The sequence below is a fragment of the Colossoma macropomum genome, unplaced genomic scaffold (genome assembly GCF_904425465.1).
Source record: "Colossoma macropomum unplaced genomic scaffold, Colossoma_macropomum, whole genome shotgun sequence".
In the NCBI taxonomy this organism is placed as follows: domain Eukaryota; kingdom Metazoa; phylum Chordata; class Actinopteri; order Characiformes; family Serrasalmidae; genus Colossoma; species Colossoma macropomum.
Window position 1 is genome coordinate 8054663 of NW_023494801.1, and position 22681 is coordinate 8077343.

Sequence of the window (22681 nt, forward strand, 5' to 3'; positions counted from 1 at the left end):
AACAAACTGCCGTTTTCTGCAACACAAGCCAGTGATCCGACATTAAATGCATGCGCACTCTCAGGGTGGGGCTGGCCTCTGGCAGGGCTAAGGACAGCATTTGCCATATTCTAACACTGTCACAAAGTGGAACAGTATGAGCTAGATGCCCATTAAAGCTGATATAGGTTCAGATTTCCCACGCTCCAACAGACTGATTCTATATCTGTGACATGGGAGTCCAGGGGCACTGCACGTGGCTGCCTTAAGCTGCATTCACACTAGATATTTGCAGCATCATCCTGAAGTGGGCATGACCAAGTCTGGACTGGAAAATTGGCGACAAAAAAATCCTCCACATACAGTTAGAAAGCTAGATAACGTGTACAACGTAAATAGTAACAACACAAAAGTGATGAAAATTGTATACTCATGCAGAGAGTGCTGCACATTGATCTGTAGCAACAAGGTGTTGATGACTGCCATGGTTGGCGGCAGTTGCGCAGCGGTGGTTAGCCAACAAATTAGCAATGCAGTTAGCATCTAGCTAACTTGTCTACCACAAACAATAAAACCACAAAAGTAAAAATAATGACTCAGTCCCCAGACTGCATGATAAATCGTATTTGTATTGCAATCACAATGGAACCCTGCTTTCCCATGTTGTGGACAAGCAACTTAACCATTAGGCTATACAGCCAGATACAAAGCACACCTGCACAGCTCAAAATTACTCCAGTCTGAACTACAAGTAAAAACGCATTAAACATCAGGATTGTTTTCACACTCAGAGTTGGGTATTAAGTGTGTAAGGCAGCAACAAGTGGCTGCTCATGTAATGCTGACTGTTTCTCAGCGTTTTAGTGCACAAAAAATCTACTTGCAATTCTTAAATCACTAGCTGTTAGTATTTCACTTCTTTTCCTTTTGTACGATAGTGAACGGTGCACTCGTAATTTTGTATTTTGTTATTGGCTTAAAGGAGATAGTAGTTGGATTTCTGTTTACACATCGAAAAATAAGGCTGTACATGCATCACATCCAGTCAGAGGCACAGTATTTTAATAATAATTTATCACTTTTCATATCGTCATTGTGATCAGATAGTATTATATTTAAGTCCAATAGCAAACATTGCATTTTATATCCATGTCATGCAGCCCTACTGCATATTATGCAGTATCTTTTCATTTGTTGGGAAGAAATGCTTAAAGGTTCACGCTTAAACACTGATAAAAAGTTTTGGTACCACTAAATAACGGGCCGTCCCTTCACAGGTCAACACAGCCAAAGCAGTAGCACTATTGGTTCATGATGCAAATCCGTGTGTTCAAAGTCGAAATCAACACAAAATTTCACACTGGTGACTGGTCCGTTAGAACCATATAGGTATGTTGCATTAATATACAGAGGGCTGTTTTCTAAAGTTGCCTTCTTGAGAGTGTTGTTTGAGCCAAAAGCTAAAAATTACAAGCCAAAACAACTGAGGCTGGGAAAAAGGAGGAAGATGATGAAATGCAGGGGTGGGCGATATGACAATCATCACGATAATTTGAGACATTTGAGGCCACAATGCCTATTTCAAAATACAATTAAAACTATGAATTTAATGTGTTTTATTCAATGTTTTACATAGTGAACTGCATTAAACCCAATAAAACAGATGTTCTTTAAATACTGGCAATATCTACAATATGCTTAGAAAAGCATATTGCATTACATTATGATTTAATTTGTAACATAATATTTCCCAACCTTTGTGAAATGCCACTGAATAAAGCTAGATTGTCTACTATGCGCCAGTGTGTATCCTTAACATTACCCACTGATGGCATAATTAGCTTGTTTCCCCATAATAATCAGAAGAAAAAAATGAACATCATGGTATTTCCAAATATATCTCAATATCATATATGACATGATGTTTGCCTTAATAAAGTTAATAACCACAAACTTTACATATATTTTTTATAATGGACTGTTTTGTTCTGTACACCTAGGATAGGCTCCAGCACCCCACTGCGACCCAGGAGGATGAGCGGTTTAGATGATGTGTGTGTGTGTTTTGTTCTGTTCTGTGTGATGCCAAAGGGAGTCTTACACAATACTGTAAACGTTAATCATACATTAATTACCAGAAATGAAACATGCTGTTTATTTACTTGTTATCTTGTTACTTTTTAATACAGTCTGAAGCAGCCAGCAAATAAAATACACATTTTTGTTATTTATCAATACCTCTAAAACTAAAATTCACTAATATCACGATAGAAGTATAGATGATACATCAATGTGCACTAGGCTGAATATTTATGTACACTAGAGCAGAGGAGAGAAGCAAAGTTAGTATCAGTGGGTGGAGAAGGTCAGTAGGTCACTGTTACTGTCAAAACTCGACTCATTTATGACACAGGTCAGCAGAGTGGTTACAGCACTGGAAAGAATATGAGAAAGCACATAAAATAACAGTGAGAGAGATAAAGAGAGAGAAAATGGATGGATGGAGGAGGGAGTGAATCAATAAGCAGCCATTATGAGTGTGCATTCTCGGTCGTGTGGGAAAACAGCTCAGGCCGACGCCCCTGTGGACCTCTGAGTCATTCCATACCACTGTGATTCTCCACAATCAAATGCTTCTGCCCTGCTGAGAGATCTGCTCAACAATAGTGCTATAATCCTCTACTACTCGCAGCTCCAACAAACAAATCTACGCATAATTATAGAGCAATCACACAGCTTAGACCAAATAAACAACTCCATTCAGAAATACCATGTGTACCCACAAGCGAATTCTATCACAGAGGTCATTTCAATATGGTATCAGCTGCTATATGTTTTCCTTTTTCTTCAGAAATTGTAAAGTCTGTCTGTCTTCCTTTCTTTTTTCTATCTATCTATCTATCTATCTATCTATCTATCTATCTATCCATCGATAAAACTGACAAAATTTACCATTATCGTCATAAATCACATCTTATTACATCACAATATGCTTAGAAAACATTTTGTAACATACGTGATAACAGACATGTGGATAGATAGATAGATAGATAGATAGATAGATAGATATACAGACACGTGGATAGATAGGTAGATAGATAGATGGATGGATGGATGGATGGACAGACGGATGGATGGGGTTGAATAAAAATGCATTGAGTAAAAATCATTGCAATCAGTTTTTGACAGTATTTTTAAATGTGGAAATGTGGTACGACTGGTATCTATGGTTTGTTCCAATTTACTAGACCTCCAAAAAATAAATATTGTAATACATTTCATGTATCAAGAAATTTCTCCATCATCACTGATGATGCAATCATATCGCCCATCCCTAATTCATCTCATTAGGCTTACTATTCAGGACTTACTATTCAGTAACTACTATGATAGTAGTTATACATGTAGTTATACATATATAGTTTTACTACATATAACTCCTTAATAATTAGAGAGTAAGTGATTTTGTGGGCCCACACTTGGACACTTCCTAGACCCAGATTAAGCATAAGCTTTCAAAAAGGTTCAATATCTGATCTCCACCTCTTCTTTTATGGGTATTTCTTTGGAAACCCCCGTAATGGCCCTGCCACGTCGGTCATTATTTGTACCTCGCCTGTGATGACTGTGAAACAGTCGTGTGAAGACGCTGGCTGACTTTGAGCAAAAATTAGTTCAGTATGCTGCACAGTGGACGTGCTGACTCAGCACAGGCACTCTGTGTTTGATGCTTAACGAATAAGAAAGGGTGAATGGCTTGTTGTAAACACATTTTACAGCTTCTGTGCCTGAAAATGACTGCAGTAGAACGCTATCAGTGTGCTCACCGAAGCTCAGCAGAGAGCGTCTGCATTAAGACAAGAGACCACAAAGGAGGAAGCATTAAGCTCCTGCTGCCTCAGCTTTCTGGACCTACGCTCAAAGCTTTGTACAGCAGTAGTGCTAATGTTTCTGGAAATCTTTGAAACCTGTGAAAACAGAGCATCATAGCAGAATCATTTAATACATGTATCTGCAACCAAACTGGTTTTATATTACCGAAAACAAAGATTGCAAAATTTTTGAACAGTAATGTGAGTATGAGGCTTAGCCTTCCTACTGTGGTCGGAATGAACAGCATCAGTGCAGCTGTGGGCAGCTCTCCTATGAGCTCCCTCTTTACTCTGCCCCCTTTACTCACCCCGCCCCCTCCCCCTTTCCCCTCCGTCCTCTGATGTGGGCTGGGAGCTGAGAGAGCAATTCTGTAAACCATCTGTGGAGGCCTGGCTGCCAGTAGGTATTGGTGTTAAGGTGTAAGACTCACTGACTGAAAGCTAACAGACACTCACTCCACAAAACAGTAAACCAAACAGTGCAAAGAGTATTGAAACTTCGATCTGAAGGTGGCCATTCAACTCCATAAAAGATTAGAATCTACTTCAATTGATCGTAATGAAATTCAATAAAGTTTGCGCTCAATATGCAGCAAGTTCTCAGGGTATTTACAAACATAAAGATGCACAAAAAATGATGCTGTTATTGTGTATCCTCCCCTACAATATGAACAGTCACATGTGTGTCTTCAGTGTTTTTTGTTTCTTATTGACCTTTTACGAGTTTGTCTCTTCAATTTAACGGCCAATCCTCACTTGCTAGCCAGGTCTCTCCCTATCACACAATGCTATGCAGTTGGGAAGGTTAAGGCCTACATTTTTCTATGAGGCACGTGAAGCGCCACTAGCTCCTTTCAAACTGCCGCTAATGCAATATTACTAGACAGCTCAACACACTTGGAGAAGAACTTTAATGCTGCGTACACATTCACACCGAAAACAACATTGTTCCACGCCTCATAGCAATACGCAACAGTTGGCGCCATGACCCCACGCAAATATTGGCATGGTGAAAAAATTACTGGTGAAAAAGAAAGACTATTAGAAGAAAGCTTTGACACTGTAGATTGTTTACTAGGTGGAAAAAGTCAAGGGAACACTCTGTACTCTTTCATTTTTTGTTGCATGATGCTGGGCTCATCCGCAATTCAACAACTTTTGGTATCAATGGCTCCCAAAAAAATTAACATCCGGTTATTTCACCACCACGCAAAAGTTACGAAGACTGGACACTTCATGGAACGTTTCGCTTTCCGCTACAGTTTTTCTGTTGCAGCACCATTGAAAACAATAGAACATCCAGTCTGTCATTGTCTGTCTACCATCTACCACCAACATGTGAACACAGCACAGCTGCCAATTCTGTTCAATGCCCACACTGGTTAGCATTGCGTTGAGTGATGGAGAACAATAGTAAAATTAAGCAGTAAGGTTAACCGTGGTAAAGATACAGTGCAGTCCTAGGGATGTGGCCCAGAATGGACAAACAGCACGACAAAAACAAAACAGACAAAACAAAAAAACAGACTTTAGCCAAAAACAATACAGCCGAGGGACATAACGAGTAATGAAGACCACCTCTTCAGATGAGCTAACGAGCTAACAGAGCGTCTCCTACTCGCAGTCATCTTCTACTCAAGGCATTTTCTCCTCAGGGGACGATGTGCCAACATGTCATTTGTCAAAAAAATATATATTTTCACTTTTTCTGGCCCTAGCTAACATCAGCTAGAATAGCTAGCCTCATGAGCGATACAGCTGTGCTCCTTCTCAACCATGTCCTTAAAAACACGTCAATGCTCTCACATCCAGCTGGCAGTTGTGCTTCCAAGTTGCAAACTGTAACGTAACATACAAGTTAAATGGCAGGAATCATGTGTTGTATTTAATTTTTCTCTGGTTATGATAGCTACAGTGAAGCAGGCTAGTTGGATAGCTGGTGGTTGCCATTCGGACTATTGTGATTTCTCTGAGACATAAAGCTGTGTAGCTGTGTAGCTGTAACCAGGCCCTCTCTAAAATGAAATTCTGGCTGTGAGGCTGATCTGTAGGTTTATCACAGGCTGAGAAGATGTGATGCCTGTGAACACACCCCACATTTTTTCCAGCTTGCTCTGGCCAAGTCTCACACATCAGAGCAGATTTCTAAATGAGCTAGAGAGTCTGTTCCGCTCTCTTTCTCTCTCCCCTCATCCCTTTTTCTTCCTCTCTGCCCAACCGTTTTGCGGTAATTGAATCAGGCTTCAATTAGGCATGGCAGGGAGAGAGAGAGAGAGAGAGAGAGAGAGAGCTGCTGACAACACACAGGCTTGCAGAGTAATGCACGCCACACCCGATGAAACAAAAACACCAGTCTATATTTATCAAATCTATTTGGACCACGTCTGAGTCCATAAGGAGAAAAACTGTATCTTTCTTTTACTTACTCTCACCCTTACTCTCTCACCCTCGCCCCTCCAAGCCCCCTCCCCCCCCACCCCACTCTCTGGTTAGACTAGAGGCCTCCGCTTAGACCCACGTGATGTTGAAAAGCACATACCATTTATAAACCTACTAATGCTCACAGACACAACAACTTCAGTAACACAAGGGACACCTGAAGGACACTCAGTACTTTTGTTAATTTTAGGCTCGATCCTCAGTTGTGCAACATGCACTTTATTGGTTAGTAGTAGTTTGAAAGTCTAGTTACACATATTCTTCCCATTCTGTCCATTATTTTAACTGGAACAAACATAAATGTGGATAATATTAACTTGTAGGGCCGGGCAATATGACAATATTTATTGTTATTGGTCTAAATTCCATCACATTAAATTACATTAAGCTTTTCTGAGTACATTGTGGATCATCATCATCAGTACTTTAAGAGTGCCAACAAACTTATTGTTTCATTACAGAGCAGAATTCCTCCACCTTAATAAGATTTAGTGCAGTCTGTGAAACGTTGAATAAAAACCATTATTAGTTTCTTAATGTCTGTAAATCAACTACATTCAAGCAGACATTTATGAAGCCACAGTGTTGTTTAATTCTTTTGTAAGAATCTTTTCTGTACATTTTATAGTTCCTGCCAATAACATTTCCTGCTGTCATATCAAAGCATTTCATCTTGAAAACAGAAGCAGCCTGTTATAAAGTGTGTGACATATATAAACATACCTTAAAGTAAGTGAAGAATGTTTGTTCCTTCTCTTTAGGTTCCTATTAAATTTCCATTTTGGAGACAATGATAATGATACATTATTATACTTCTCATATCCATCTGTTTATTCGGGGTGTAACGATACACACTTCATAATTCGATTTGACACAATACTGTGGTAATAGCATAATAAATCATCCTTGAAAATAAGGTATGCCTGAAAAAGTGTCTTATGTCGATATGTTAATGCTTCTATTTTCAGTTCTCTACAGCATTCAGTGCTACAACAGTTATAAATTACAAAGTTTAACATGATATGCTGAGATACATTTCCATACAACATGACACACTGTATTGTAACATCCCTACTATCTATCTATATCCACACTGATGATGGCAGTCATGTAGCTACTGTTTTCAGGTTCCATTACTAGGCAAAAAGCCACAGTGCAGGAGAGCATCGCAAAGACCAAAGCTAAGAGCTCATACTGTGTGGCTACTGAGTGGTTATGGCAACCCCCTCAAACTGAGCCCTGAGCCAGTATCATAAGGAAACACACTTACAAAACCTCCACAAACACACTTACACACACAAACACACACACATACACACACACACACACACACACAAACACACTTACACCTTTTCTCATTACTCTCAGTGTTAGAAAAGTTGCTTATTTTTATACCGGCCAACAAAGACGTGAGTGTAACTCTTCAGTGGGAAAAAACCTCCCAGTGTGTAGTAAAAAAGGCTGAATGTGGAGAGGAAAGGAAGAAAAGAGGAAAAGAGAACAGAGACTGAGTTTATCAGTTCCAGGTGACATCACAGCAACACACAGATGTTTACAAATGTGGCGCCTCTTGGGGTCAATGACTGTCTTCATCTGTTAAATAAAAGCAGACCAGAGTGCCAAATATGGGGGGATAGGGAAGGGGACTGAGGAAGGACAGTCAAAGACAAAGAAAGAAAGAAAGAAAGAAAGAAAGAAAGAGAAGGAGGAGGGAGAGAAAGTGAGAGAGGGAGAAGGAAAGAGAAAAAGAAATAGTCAAAGAAAGAAAGAAAAAGAAAAAAAGAAATACAAGCCAAAAAGAAGCAGAAAGACAAAAATAGTGGATGGGAAAGGGGAGAGACAGGTTAGTGAAACAGAGAGAGAGAGGGAGGGAGAGGGAGAGGGAGAGAGATAGGGAGATAGGGAATTACTGGGGAAATACTGGGAAAAGGGGATTTCACAGACGTTTCACATGAAGGAATCACTTATAGACATTTTTAATCCAACAGTAGAGCAGCACAGCAGAACGAGGTCTTTACAGCTCAGAGCCTGATGACGTCAAAACGTTTAAGAACGCTTAAGAACATAGGCTGAAAACTAATGCATAGAAAGGGTTTCTATATTTTATTAGACTAACATGATTATACAACACAAAGCAGAGGAGAGGAGGGGGACACACTGTCTTAACACCGCCCATAGTGATGAAGACTATCTGGACTTAATATACAATATATGACCAAACGTTTGCGGACACCTGCTCATCCATCAAATCAGAGGTATTAATAGGGAGTCTCCTCTTTGCTGCAGTAACAGTTTCTACTTTCTGAGAACACTACACTAGATGTTGGAAGATTGCTGTGAGGACTTGACTGTGTTCAGCCACAAGAGCATTGGTGAGGTCAGGTGCTGATGTTGGATGATCAGTTTTGTAACACAATTGCCTCTCCAACTCATCCCAAAGGTATTGGATGGAGCTCCATCCCTCCAGAGAACACAGTTCCACTGCTCCACAGCCCAATGCTGGGGGGCTTTATACCCCTTTTGGATGGGCATGGTAACCTCCAGAGCATCCCATTCTATTGGCAGTGCATTCCTATAGAGATTAAACAAGCTGTATGTGCACAGTTGATGCCTGTGTCAGCAATTGGTGAATCTTAAAGCAGCTGAATTCATAAATTAAAAAAGTGGGTCCGGATACTTTTGGATACACAGTGTATGTCAATATGTGTGATGTCTTAAGACTAAAGTTCCACGTTCTCATTATCCCAGCACATCAGCCACAGACCACTTCAATCTCAACATGGAAAGAAGCGAAGAATAGAAATTACAGCCTCAGATATCATCATTACAGTTTGTGTGAGGGCCGTTTGTTGCTATAAGAGGTATATAAAGTTGCTTAGGGCCCCTTAGTTTTTCAGGGCCTGCCCTTGTCACAAGAACATCTGGGGACAGCAATGAGAAATTTGGGCTAAATGTGGGTGGGAACACAGACTTGGTGGGAACAAACTAAGTGTGAAATTTCTAAACCAATCCAATGGCTCGTGAAGGTGGAGCTCAAAGTGATACACAACATCAGATTTTCTGGATTACACTTAATTTTAACTGAGACAGCGCCAGAGCTGATGATAAAGGGATCTAGCAGAGATTAAACCATCATAAGCATTTGTTCAATTTTAGAGTACAGATTATAGTGATCTGATGAAAATTCACCATTATACCATGTGATATCAGGTAGCTTCACAAATGATTACAGCTGACTAATGTGATTGTGTACTGAGAAAAACATTGCTCTTAATTCCTTGAAAAAAAAAAACATTTTCAAATTCTCTTTCAGTTCTTGGAAAAGAAATTAAGTTTTCATTCCGGAGCAGTTGGATGTTATCTTGTTCTTCTTTCCATGAGATTTAAGCTGGCTTCAGATTTTTTTCGTTCCACCTTAAATTATGCACCATTTACCTTAATAGTGCGGCGGCACCAGAATGTAACTGCTGCACCATTTAAGGTGGAATGGAAAATTTGAATAAGAAGCTGGCAAATAAGAAGCTAAGTTCAGCTTCCTCTGTTGAGCAGTGTTGGCATTGTTTAAAGCCTGGCAATTAAACAAGCTCACCCTACTCTTCCCCGCTTCACACACGACTCCGTAAAAATGTCCCTCGAGCCAATTACAATGGAAAAACATGGAACTAACTCCAAGTATTTCGACTCTCAGAGTCACTGGCCAGGATTCGACCTCGACTCACAGGCGTGTTGGAGTTGAAGAATCGATTCTTTTGGAATCGACTCCCCATCACTGACTCAAAGTAGGGGACGACCGTGCACTCACTAACACTGCCTGACTGACAACAAGCCTGTCGTTAGCCCACAGATGTAATGTAAGTTAGGGTGACTGAAAAGTTCCACCAAAATTCATGTAGATGCAGATGTGGGTCATTTGTGCAGAGAATGCATCACATGCAGTAAAAATAAACACTACATCTTGGAAAGGAAAATCAGTTCTGAGAGCTAACGATAGTGCTGTCCTTGTTTTGCTCCTGTTATCGATACTCCAGAGCCCAGACTGGTGGAATCTGGGGGCAGGTTTCAGAAAAGGCTTAACAAGTTGTCCCCAATATTTTCATCACGTCTGGCCCCGCAGTTGTTTTTAACAAAGGTACGCAATTCTTCAGCACAGCACAGCTCACCCATCAGCACACTGGCATTACTACACTAAATTAAAGCCATTTCTCGACTACAGAGAGCCATAGTAGATGACTTGTGACTTGCAAATGACACAGAGCTTTGCTACGTGATGCTGTGCTGTCGGTGTGCGGAGGCCTTAAGGGCCCCTGTGCTACCAGGGGGCTCCCACCAGTATGTAACCTATATAACTTTTTCTTTTATGCTAATTGTGATTCTGGCAGAGAAATATCTTATGACGTCATCACAAACAAAATCAAAGCAAGGAAGCAGACACACCACACTTATTTCCTTAAACAGAAGATGTAGTTTGATTCTGTTTCCCCTGTATTCTGTGTTTACACAAGCTTTTAATAAACTTCTTCACGATCACAATGAATGAAGCTGAATTTATTTTCATGCCTACGTATAAAATAACATCACTGAGGTGGGCGTGGGGTGCTTAGGGCCCCCAAATGTTTAGAAACGTCCGTGTACACATATACACAAAGCAATCAGGCTGCAGTCCAGTAAACAGAGCTAAACGCAGCAGTGATGTTTTTCATCGTAAACCGCCTGAAACACTTGATGGCTGCTATGGGTTTTTCAGCAGGGTGAACGCACCTCAGTCCAAGAAGTGCCATCAAGAGCCCCACAAAGCTGCAGGAAAAACACTCTACGCTCCGAACAGCCCTGCATGTTCCTCCCCCCTGACTGTTTGTATGGCCACGCCGTTTAATCCTCTTAGGGAATCATGCCGCGGACTCCCTCTCAGTACAGCCCGCACAGCAGCACAACACGCTCGACGCCCAGCAGGAAACACGAGCACTTACTTCGGTCTCTGCGCGCGGAGGGATCCCGACCAGGCAAAATGCAACTCCATTCATTGGACAGCGGAGAGGTGGAGGGGGGTCCGAGTGAGAGAAGAAGGAGAAGGGGCGATCTGGTGGCTAACAAAGTTGCACTAAGCGTCGGAGTGTGTAAAGCAAATGAAAGAAGAAGGAGAAAACTTCTCGCGATTGCACGTCCTCGCGCTCCGATGCACCGTGCCGTTATCCAGCTTGCTGTTTTCTTCTCGGTGTAAATCCCTCCCTCCGCCGGCTGGGACTGACCGGGCTGGAGACTGAGTGCAGCCCGCCTGCCCTTCGTCTCTAGGCTTTCCGTAGCCGTCCGAGCGGGAGTTTTTTTTCCCACCCGTATTCGGACGAGCCCCGCCCCTCCGGCGGCGCTGGAAGTAGTTTATATTGCGCTGGGATTGGCTAGTAGTTCATAATCACAACCACGTGAATTTGCATATTGCTCTACGATTGGCGAGTAGATCATAGCAATGACAGCCATTGGTTCATACTCTCGCGGCTAGTAGCTCGCACTCACAAGAAGTTTACCGATTTGCATATTGCGCGAGGATTGGCTAGGATTTCACACTCATTGGTACTTGGTCGATTTGCATATTGTTTAGGGGTTGGTTAGTAGTTCAGCCGACTAGAATGAACTACTAACGAATCCTAACGCGAGGATTGACGGAATACGGGTGAAAAAAGAAGACAAAACACTACCGCTGCTCGGGTAACAGGGGCGCACAGCACCGCCTGGCGGTCATGTTTGAGAACTACAATTGCAAGCCCGTTCAAACAAAGCGCTCTTTGTGGTCAAATTAACAGATAGAGATGGAGGAAAAGACATAACTTCAGAGTGGGGAAAAAGAAAGGTGGGACTGGAGGGGGAGCTTAAGAAGGAGAGAGGAAAGTTTCTTCCAGCAATATTTGTGTGCATGCGTGTACACAGACATCTGAGCACTGCTGTTAGATATTTTTTAAAACTGTGTACGTATATATCATACAGGTGCTGCATAAAAAAGATGTCTCAGACGTCTGTGTGTATATAATATGCTCATTATACACTCTTAAAAATGAATTCGCATAGATTCTTCAGGAAAGGCAGTAGGTTTAGTAAACAGCAACTTCAGATTTAGTTAAAGTGCTGATTTTAGTACTTAAATGATTATTTGAGGTTCAGAAAAGTTCTTCTCAATGCTATTATAATTATTACAGAAGTCCAGAGAGGCCATGAGCTGTTGCTATTATGGATCGTTATCTTGAGATCACAAGATAGTTAACTCATTATCTCAAGATAACAACTTTGTTGTCTTGAGATCACAAGATAATTAACTTGTTATGTCTACATAACTATACAGAAAATTATAACTACCTCATGGTCCTTTTATTTGTTATTTGCTGTGTTGTTTTATAATACAGTCATTATATTCTCTATTACATAACAACAACATTATTATTATTATTATTATTATTATGCAAATGCAAATCTGTTGTATATGGTTATTTAAAGGGCCCATATATTCCACATTTTAAAAAATCCACATATGATGTTTGGGCTGTAATTTTTTTTTTTTTTTAAATTGACCGCATTCCAATCTTTAACCTTTAGAACTACAATTAGATTTTTGTAACTGTGCCTTTAAGAATGATATATGTAAATTACATCTGTTCTGATTGGCTGCCCTGTATTGCGCCTCATTCAAAAAGCAGTTCAAGCTGAAACACTCCATATAACTTCAGCATGAAGGGGCTAAACTGCTGTCGGCCGAATAGGTTGATTATTTGTAAATGTGTTCGTTTTTGTAAATGGTATATTTTGAAAGCTTAACAGTGTTTATATACGACATTCGGCCTATACCAGCAGTCATTGGGTGGAAGGCAGGATGGACCCTTTCAAGAGCCCTTGAAAAGTGGTTATATGTAACACCAGTGGTTCCGCTATTATGACAAGTCATAGGATACTGTACTATATAACTATGCAATACTATTATAATATGTTTATTATAAATACATTATGTTTGCACAATTTGCAATAATATAGATGTACAGTGGATGACAGCTTAATAATAATCACAATGTTTTTATCCCAAGAGGCCATTAAAGAATAATAGACACACCCTTATTAGTGTTGTTCATTTTTAGACTGGTTCCCAGGCACAGATTTAGTTCAGGATTACATCCTACATGGGAGACCAACCCACAGTGTGTTATGATGGCGACAAAGCCTTTGCAAATATACTCTCACTATTTATTGTAATCCTTTGTCTTGTTTTAGAGTTCCAGCGGATTGCAGTACAAGCAAGGGTGTGTTATTTTAGCTGGCAGAATGATTTGTATGAGGTACAGCATGGTTAGATAAACAAAGAGTAGGAAGTCCACTCAGGCCTGGTTCACTTAGCGTCTGTAGGATCGGGGCAGTTGCAGAGACTCTGGATGCTGCTTCTACTTGCTGAGAGAGACCAAATGAACCCAGCAGGCCAGACTACTCTGGGGTATTACATTACAGAGAGAGAAGTCATGTTAATGATGATTATCATCCTGTTAATTCTATTAGTCTGATTAATTTCATGCTAATGTGGCTTAACTGGATTGCAATGTTGAGCTGAATTGTATTATTCTGAATGTCAGACAGTGCGATTGGAGGAAGTGAAGGCTCTGGAAGTCCCGTCTAGGGGCAGGTGGGTCTGTAGAACCCCTGAGAGTGCTCAGAGAGAGAGAGAGCTCCCTGAGGGGTATGAGAGGTTAAAGCACTGTTACAGCCATTATATACTGCAGATGTAAGCCCTGTTAGCACTACAGGCAGGAGACCAGCAGATTCAAGCATGGACAAAACCAGGTAAATGAGAGCTAGTGAACTAAGGCAGATTAGTGTTAAACTGGAAATTTGAATCCAGTAGGCCTGTTAACCCTGTTACTGCAATACCAGCCCACCAACAGAGGAAAGCAGTTAAAGAAAAGGATTCTTTTTTAGTGATTTATTACATACAAACCATAGCAAGATGCTAATTTTTCCACACATAAACATAACTGCAGGAGTGGTCTTTGCTCTAGGCAAGCAGTCCCCTAGGGACCCCATGAGCCAAGGGCCCCAATAAAATAGGAATTAGATATACTGTATATGTTAATGTTACACTATACTATACTATTATATAATAAACAGTGTATATTATGTCAGCTATATTATTATTTTAGTAATTTCATTAAAAATCATTTCCCTGTATTGTTTTAAGCTAATTTCTTAAAACAAGCAAAATTGTCTGTCAACATAGTGAGATAAATTCATTTAACCCTTGTGTGGTGTTCAGGGCTGTGGAACCCATTTTCAACATTTACCAAAAGGAAAAAAGATGCATTTATTATTATTTAAACCCCAGATTCTCTGGCCTTTTTCTGTGAAGAACATATAAAATAATACACCTTCAATGACTTCACACTGTTCACCCCCTACACATATTACACATGTAGTGTTGGGGTGAACCCACAGGGAATAAAAGTGTGGAGGTGCTGTGTCCTTCATTCTGTTGTCCTCCTAATTTCCCTTTTCTTTTTGAAATAACAGAGATTACTGTTGTATCATTTTCACTTGTATGAAAATTTTAAAACTTGACACTCACTCCCCAGTCTGGACAGTCCGTATATGAAAACTAGGTAACTAAGCCCCACCCATTCACGTCAAAGTTATAAGGAGTGTTACAGCCCAGACTGCTATTTTCAGCCAATTAGAGCAGATTTCAGAGGGGAAAAATTAAAATACAAGAATAATGAAGGACATGGGCCCTTTAAATAACCTTACAACAGTCTCAAACTGAGAAATAGTAGATACATTGAACAGATTTGAGACAATTTCACTTATCAAGAGTAATTTTTTGCACTGTAGATGGTTGCAAAATGTGGGCGTCCAGAACCTTAACTCATTTAAAAACGTGCATCCAGGTGGCCCCATTTCCTGTCATTTCCATAAAAGCTCCAAAATTGCTTAGAATAAAATCTACCTTCACTTACATTAAAAAATCAAGAATGTTTTCAAAACAGTTTTACGTTTGATACTAAAGTACACTACTTTTACTCAAGCAGTCCTTTACCAATAGTACATCTATTTTTACTCAAGTACTGAAGTATTGTACTTTGTCCACCCTGAAATACATGTCAGTAGGTGTCAGTATGTAAGACAGCATTAGAGAGAGAGAGAGAGAGAGAGAGAGATCTGGCCCTGCAGCAGTCCTCATCCATTCACCATCTCCAAGCAACGGTCCAAATCAAATTGACCTAGTAACCACTTCTTGCACTACACGCTGTACGAGGGGCCGGGTGGGGGAGCACAGAGAAAACGGCAGAGACACTGCCTTCCCACTCGTTCATTAGCAGTGCCAGTGCTCTAATTGGTCACATTCTGTGGTCTACATTCTACCCCATTCTGCACGATGAACACAGCCTCATCTTCCTTTTCAGTCCTTCTGTCACCTCATTCTCTCCTGCACTTCACGACTCTCACTACTCTACAGGCTTGTGGAAATGCATCAGTGCATCATGATCCAAAGTGCTGATTCAACTGCATCAGTTTTGGCCACAATTGTTTTCAAAAAATTAACCCCCCCTCAAAAAAAATCTTTGCTAATGTTTATATTGTCTGTATTCAGTTAGTGTGCAAATAGTTCCTCCAGTCACATTTGTATTCAGTGTATTTGTTTTAAATAATAATGAATCTTCCAAAAATAATCAAATGAAATCATAGTGAAATCTAAAATTTTATGAATCGCTTTTTAAACAAACATGCTAATCGAATTCTTTCAAGGTCAGAGATTTATGTCCCTACAACTCATCTTCATACTCACAATGTGTACTGTGAACTCCACAGCAAACTGCACCATCACATCAGTACTATGTTAATAGCATCAAATGTTCAATAAGGTCACCCAAAATTTCACTTCATGCAGACCTGGGATATATCAAACGGTACTAGGCAGAGGTCAGAGGCCCTTTCATTTGTTTAACTTACTTTGAAAATGGTTATTAAGTACAAGTTATTCATTTTTTTAGTGTCAGGAAAAAAGCAAAAAGCAAATATTTAACAGACAATTACTCAGAAACCTCAACAACTAAACATAATATCAGATTTTTCAGTATTTACTGTGTCCACTCTTTGCTTTTTATTACAGGTTACATTCTTTTTGGGATACTTACTTTCTGTTTTGCAAAGAAATCTGCAGGATATTTTATACGTTCAGTGTTAGAAGTTGGTTGCATTTTCTGCTTTTCACAATCCAAATAATCCAAACCTATTCAGTGATACTGAGGTCCCGACTCTGGGGTGGTCAGTCCATTGTTCTGAGAACAACAGCAGCTTCTTTGTTTGATTTGATATCCCTTACTATTGGATGGAATAGCATTTACAGCAGATCAATAAAATGGACACCAAGTCTTATAGTATTGCTTCTAAAACATTCAGGCAAACAAGCAAAATATTCTGCCAATGGAACAAGATTTTTTTCACTAGGTAGTTACTTATAACAAGTGGCTAGAATTTGGTTATAAATCTTATAATAGCCTTACAACAAATAGAAATATTAGATGTCTCAACTACATTTAGGATGCTTTCTCCTGTTAAGATCTCAGTTTTTGCATTATTTATTCCCAGCCAACAAGTGAGGATTAGGCCATGGCTTTACCTGGGCATGCATGCAGTGGACTACCAGTTCCTCTATGTATTACAGTGCCAATGAGGAGTCATAGGTTGTGTTTGATCCCAGACTATGGTTCACTGTTCCTGCTGTGGGGTTACTTCCTTTTTCCTCTTCAATCACCTATAGTGGGCCATACTACACATACTGCCACTTCCTTACTCTTTACATCACTTCCTTTTAATGCTGAGAGAAAAGAGGGCGATACCCAGCTGCTCACACTTACATTACATAAGCTACAGTATTGGAAAAGAGCGCATTGCAATATATAGTGCTGTGCAAAGGACCACCTTATATGAGGGCATTAAATATAGGATAATCCATTTGTAGGGAAAGAGAAAGTCAAAGTCAAAATGATTAAAAGCTACAGAGAAAATGGGACTCCTAACAACCATGCAAGACCAACAAAACTGTCCCCATCAGACAAACAGAAAAAGCTTTCTTTGTGAAAGAGGAGAAAATCAACCTCCACTCTTCCACTATGTGAAGACAACTCAAAGCTATGGGTCTGAAAGAATGTGTAGCTTTCATGAAGCCCTCACTAAGTAAAGGAAACTTTTGTAAATCAAACAACTGCTGGTTGTCTCAGAACAATGGACTGACCACCCCAGAGTCCAGAGTTCAGCATCGCTGAATGAGTTTGCGATTGCTTAAAAATATGCAACCAACTTCTAAGGCTGAGCTGAAAGTCTCCCGAAATATGGAACCTGTAATAATATGTATTATAATGTTAACAGTTGGTCAAGACAAAGTTTATTTATGCAGCGCTTTTTACAACAGGCATTGTCACAAAGCAGTGACAATTAAAAATTAATAACTTGGACTGCTTTAACGGGAAATAAACAAATGAAGTGTGTTTTATTTAGCAAGGCCAGAAAAGCACAAAAAGGGCTGCGGTTCCTGATTATATCATTAGCAATAATACTACTATGCCCTACAATTAGTAACTGGCTTGGTTAACACAGCGCATGTAGCTTCAAACCACATTTTCGTCCCTGGGGAGTTCAACATGCAGACATCTATCAGGAAATGCCAGCCTATAACCTCATTTCCTTTGGCTCAATGCACCAATCAGAATAGAGAAGGCACCAGCAGCAGGCTGTTAAAGACATTACAGGCCAAAATGCGATGCACATGTGTCCTGTGCATACCAGCCTATAGATTCAACAGCACTATACATAATCTAGAGAAATCCATGATGTTCTGAACTAATTATGTATCTGTACTATTTTGATGACACTTATTAACATTTATACAGTTTAACTCTGCTGTTGCTGGAGTTTGAATTACATTGGTGTGGAAGCTAACAGTGTGTGATGATACAATAAGTAAAGAAGCATCTGTTTCACTAAAGCAACCCCATAAACAAACCCCCAGCCATCTGTCTGACAGTTAAACCGTTGGGCAATTTCCCCCTACAAATATAATCTGCAATCCCACCTAATCCCAACAACAAGCAATTTTATGAGCTGCAGTACCACTAACGTCCAGAAGAGGGAGTACAGAGAGAGAGAAATGAGTGAAATGCAAGTAAGACAGAAAAGTGCTGGACAGCAGAAATATAAAAAAAAAACCTGAAAAAGGGAAGAGGAAGAACAAATGTGAGATAACAAATGTAAAATCCTTTTTCACACACACACATATTGAAAGTGCTCTCCTCTGCTTTAGTAGCCAGGACAAAGTAAAAGAGTGTGTCTCTGGGTCCAGGTCAAAAGTGCTACAAATGAAAGCAACAAAGCTCTTGTGCTAATTTCTGATTCATTTGTGATATACGTACAACCAATCACAATCATTTAGAATATTATTGTAAAATTAGATTTGTTTTGTATTCTTTCTTTTTAAAGGAGAATCTACCAATTTGACAAAATGTCACATAATTAAATGTTTAACATGTAAACAAAGTCATTCAGAGTGGTTTCATTTCAATGGCTCTGTTTTAGAGAAAAGTCAGAATTGTTCACAGTGGTGGTGACAGGAACCAGACGTCTGAAGTGTTCAATGCTTCTTAAAAGCTCCCTCACAGAAAGCTATTACACAAAATGTTAGCAAATGCACTGTATGACGCCTGAGTGTTCTCTTCATTTTTGGTATTTTAATAATGTACACGCAGGACGTTATAATGTAAAATAGTTCCCAAAGCTTATGATTTTTTTCATATTGAAGTAACATTCAATTTACAGTAAGAAACATCAGTGATATCGATTAGTTGTGAAACTTGGTGGCCCAGAGCCTTAACTAATTAAAGCCCTAGGGGTCCCATTCCTGTCTTTTGCCTAGAACCCCAGAATCACTAAATCCATGGTATAGATAGATCTTTTAGAATGGGGTTGCCTGGTAAGACCCAGAGATTTTATTGCGAAGCGTGGCCATGCTTCCTTGCAGGATGGCACAGGCCACCGCTGCCCACCCCTTGGCTACACCTCTGAACCCACCCCTGTTTAAATACAGTCCTAAAACTCTGATGCGGTGTCAGCGCATCCTGCCATTGTAGAGCACCAAAAGCACGACGGACCAAATGCCCAGAGATGTGATACAGTTGTACACAAGGGCTCATGTCCTCTTTTGGACGCAGGAGTGCATTAAAAATGGCTCAGAAGCAGATCTGTGCAACCGAATCTAATGAAAGACAATCCGGACAGATTCAGAGTGACTGCAGAGAGAGGACAGATCTGTTTCAGTTAGAGACAAATCACGTCAGAGACACATGTCTGATTTTTTTAACTTTATGTCTATATATTATTAATGCAGTCATATGCAGAAGTTTGAAAACCTCTGGTCAAATTTAATGTTTTATCGATTGTCTAAGTCACATCCTCTACAGGGAGCACACTTAAATATAGAATTGTTCTGCTAATTTTAGTGCACAATTTCTGTTTATTTGTTCAGTGTTTTGAAAATAATTAAACATAACATGTAAAATGTGCCACTGCATTTGCACAGGCCATATTTTATGTTTTCTTTTTTATCCAATATGTTCAATTCAGAAAATAAACAATAAATTATGCATTAAACTGTACAGAAGTGTGTTCTCATAATTTGATCAGGGTTGCCCAAACCTTTGCAAATGACTGTATATAACATCCTCACAAGTTATATATAAGTGAAACATTCTAGAATTAGTATTTCAATGTGCCCAAAGTTGTATTACACAATTTTATAACCTAAGATTAGCTCAACAAGTTTGCACTGAAGTGCCTGTAGTCACTAAATAATAAGCCTTAGTACGTAATAAGCCTGAGATTTTATGGGGTTAATATTATCAAATAAAATGTGTTTTCCCCAATAACTCTGTTGTGTTGAGATGCTATCAAGCATTAAGGGGTGAAAGAGGAAGGATGAGATTAAATAGGGAAAAAAAGCATGTACAACTGGCACAGTAAAAACACTTTTATGAATGTTGACCTGCTCACCTAAAAAGATGAAAATCCAGTTTGCTTCCAGTTTGGTCAATCATACAAACGTAAGGCATGTTCCATCAATGTTGTTGAAGAAACAATTACATAACACAAATGAGGTACTTCCAAAACAGGTGAAACTTGCAGTTTATGGCTACTGTGAAAAAATATTTTAAAAGGGTAACACCACTACCAGTCCTTGGGCAAGACTCCTAAACAGTGGCGTAGTTCGTAAGTCTTTTTTATTGGGCTCCAAAGAGGCATTTTGCATGTAACCACTTTTATGACAACACGCTTCACAAGTCAGGGAGAAGAAAAACGTCACTTGTGAGTTAGCAGCATTTGAGAAGCTAAGCAGGCTATTGGCTAATTTAAAATATCTCTCCTTCTCTCTTTCTATTTACATATATATGTGCACTGATGAGCCAAACTCATTTAAACAGTGCATGTCAAGGTCTGAGAGAAAGTGAATATTTGGTTCTCTTTGTTGTCGTGTTGGATGAAGACCTGAGCAACTTTGACAAGCGCCAAATTGTTATGGCCAGACAATTGGGTCAAAGCATCTCAGAATGGCTCGGTATCACTGCTGGACTGGGTCTAGACCACTGAAGAACAGGGTAAAAGGTGGCTAAGAAAGTATGCAGAGAAACAGATGGATTACAGTCTGTAATTGTAGAACTACAAAGTGCACATTTATGGTAAGTGGAGCTGATAAAATGGATAAAGAGTGTACACAGAAGGTAGATTTACTTAATGAAATGCCTGAGAAAGAAGTTGAACTCTGTTTTCAGCAGGGCCAGCTTGCACTTCTTACTGCAACTACTGTTACTGACCCCACTCACATCTGATCAATGAGACGACCTTCAGACATACACTCAGACGCATATACATGCGCATACGCTGTCACACAAACTGCAGACGTAATAGATTTTGTCTTGCAAGAAGCGTGTTCCGTTACTGAGTGCCAATTTCTCGACAATATGGTGCATAAACACTAATCAAGTCTGCCACTATTAATACCGTCTAAGACGCTAATAAAAAATTTGAGTACACATGCTGAACACCAGACTTACTTTTCAAAATTGACAATACTTTATAATGTAACTCAGTTTCAGGTATTTTAGAACATAAGTTTCAAAGCAATGTAGAAACTGTCTCTTAATTATGCATTTATCACTGTTTGCCTTATTAACAGCTTCACACCTAGGAAATTCATTGATAAGTTTTAGCAGCAAGTGATTATATGGTCATGTGCAAAAGTTTGGGCATCCTTGGCTCGCCCCTTAAATGGACAGGACCCATCAGCAGGCCTAAAGTGTTATTACACACTTCTATAACCTAAGAATAGCTCAGCCAGTTTGCACTGAAGTCTCTGTAGTTACTAGGGAATAAGCCTTAGTGTGTAATAAATCTGGGATTTTAAGGAGTTGATGTTCTGTTGATCTTTTAAGTGAAAATAAGTTAACACGTCCTCTACAGAGAACACATTCTGCACATTTTAATGCACAATTACTGTTTATTTGCTGAATTAAACATGAATTAAAAATTATGTCAATGCAAAAATTATGGCACATTTTATGTTTATGTTCTATTTTTTTCTAATATGTTAAATTCAGCAAATAAATAGGACTTGTGCACTACAGTTTGCAGAAAATGCCATATCTCAGTTCCCTTCAGAGGACGATTTACTCACAAGAGGCTTTCTTATTCGTCTTTCCAGCTTGTACACTACAGAACACTGACAGAAAAATATGACCCTTCAACCCTCAACCTTCACCTTCAGCATTGTGAAGCAGACTTACGATTGACAGACATGCATAGAGACACTGTTCAAACACTATTGTGTATTGTTGTGTCTGAAATGAGTATTGATCTGCTCCTGCTTCAATCTGTGGAGCTTTTGCCTGTCTGACAGCTCTGGCGATTGCCCACGGGCACACTGCTGTCCAAACGACACAAATGCGTAAACAGAGGACAGATGAGGCCTTCGTCCTTCACTTCTGGCCTGGCCGTGTATCTGCACACACAGATGTTTAACATAACTATCCTCTTCCTGTTCCTCCCACACAACTGAGCCACTGCCTCCTTACCACCCAATATATAAAGTACTGTGCAAGAACTTTGGCACCTAAGCACATTATTTATAGCCATTTATCCCAGAGCTGTGTTTTTTGCTTGTAAAAACACTATATATCATTAGAATTTTTCCTGGACACCCATAGCCGTCACATCGATTTGTTAAATTTATCAGCAGCACACTTGAGTTAATCTGATAAAGTATAAAATTACTGGACAATAACTACAAATAACACTGGGCTTCCTCGAGTACAGGTTTGCCCCCCCAACAC

At 39.7% G+C, this 22681-nt stretch overlaps 1 protein-coding gene across 2 annotated transcripts in view; it reads right to left on the reverse strand.

The window, feature by feature from the left end:
• The window catches only part of arhgap23a (Rho GTPase activating protein 23a), a 121744-nt gene that overhangs the window by 92946 nt on the left and 6117 nt on the right, over positions 1-22681 (reverse strand). The window contains exon 1 of one of the 2 annotated variants that reach the window (XM_036589320.1): positions 11258-11573. The exons of the other annotated variant lie outside the window; for it this stretch is intronic. Coding sequence (XP_036445213.1) covers positions 11258-11311 — 54 coding nt within the window. The 5' untranslated portion in view covers positions 11312-11573. Of the gene's footprint in view, positions 1-11257; positions 11574-22681 lie in introns of those variants that run through there. 2 annotated transcript variants of the gene reach the window in all.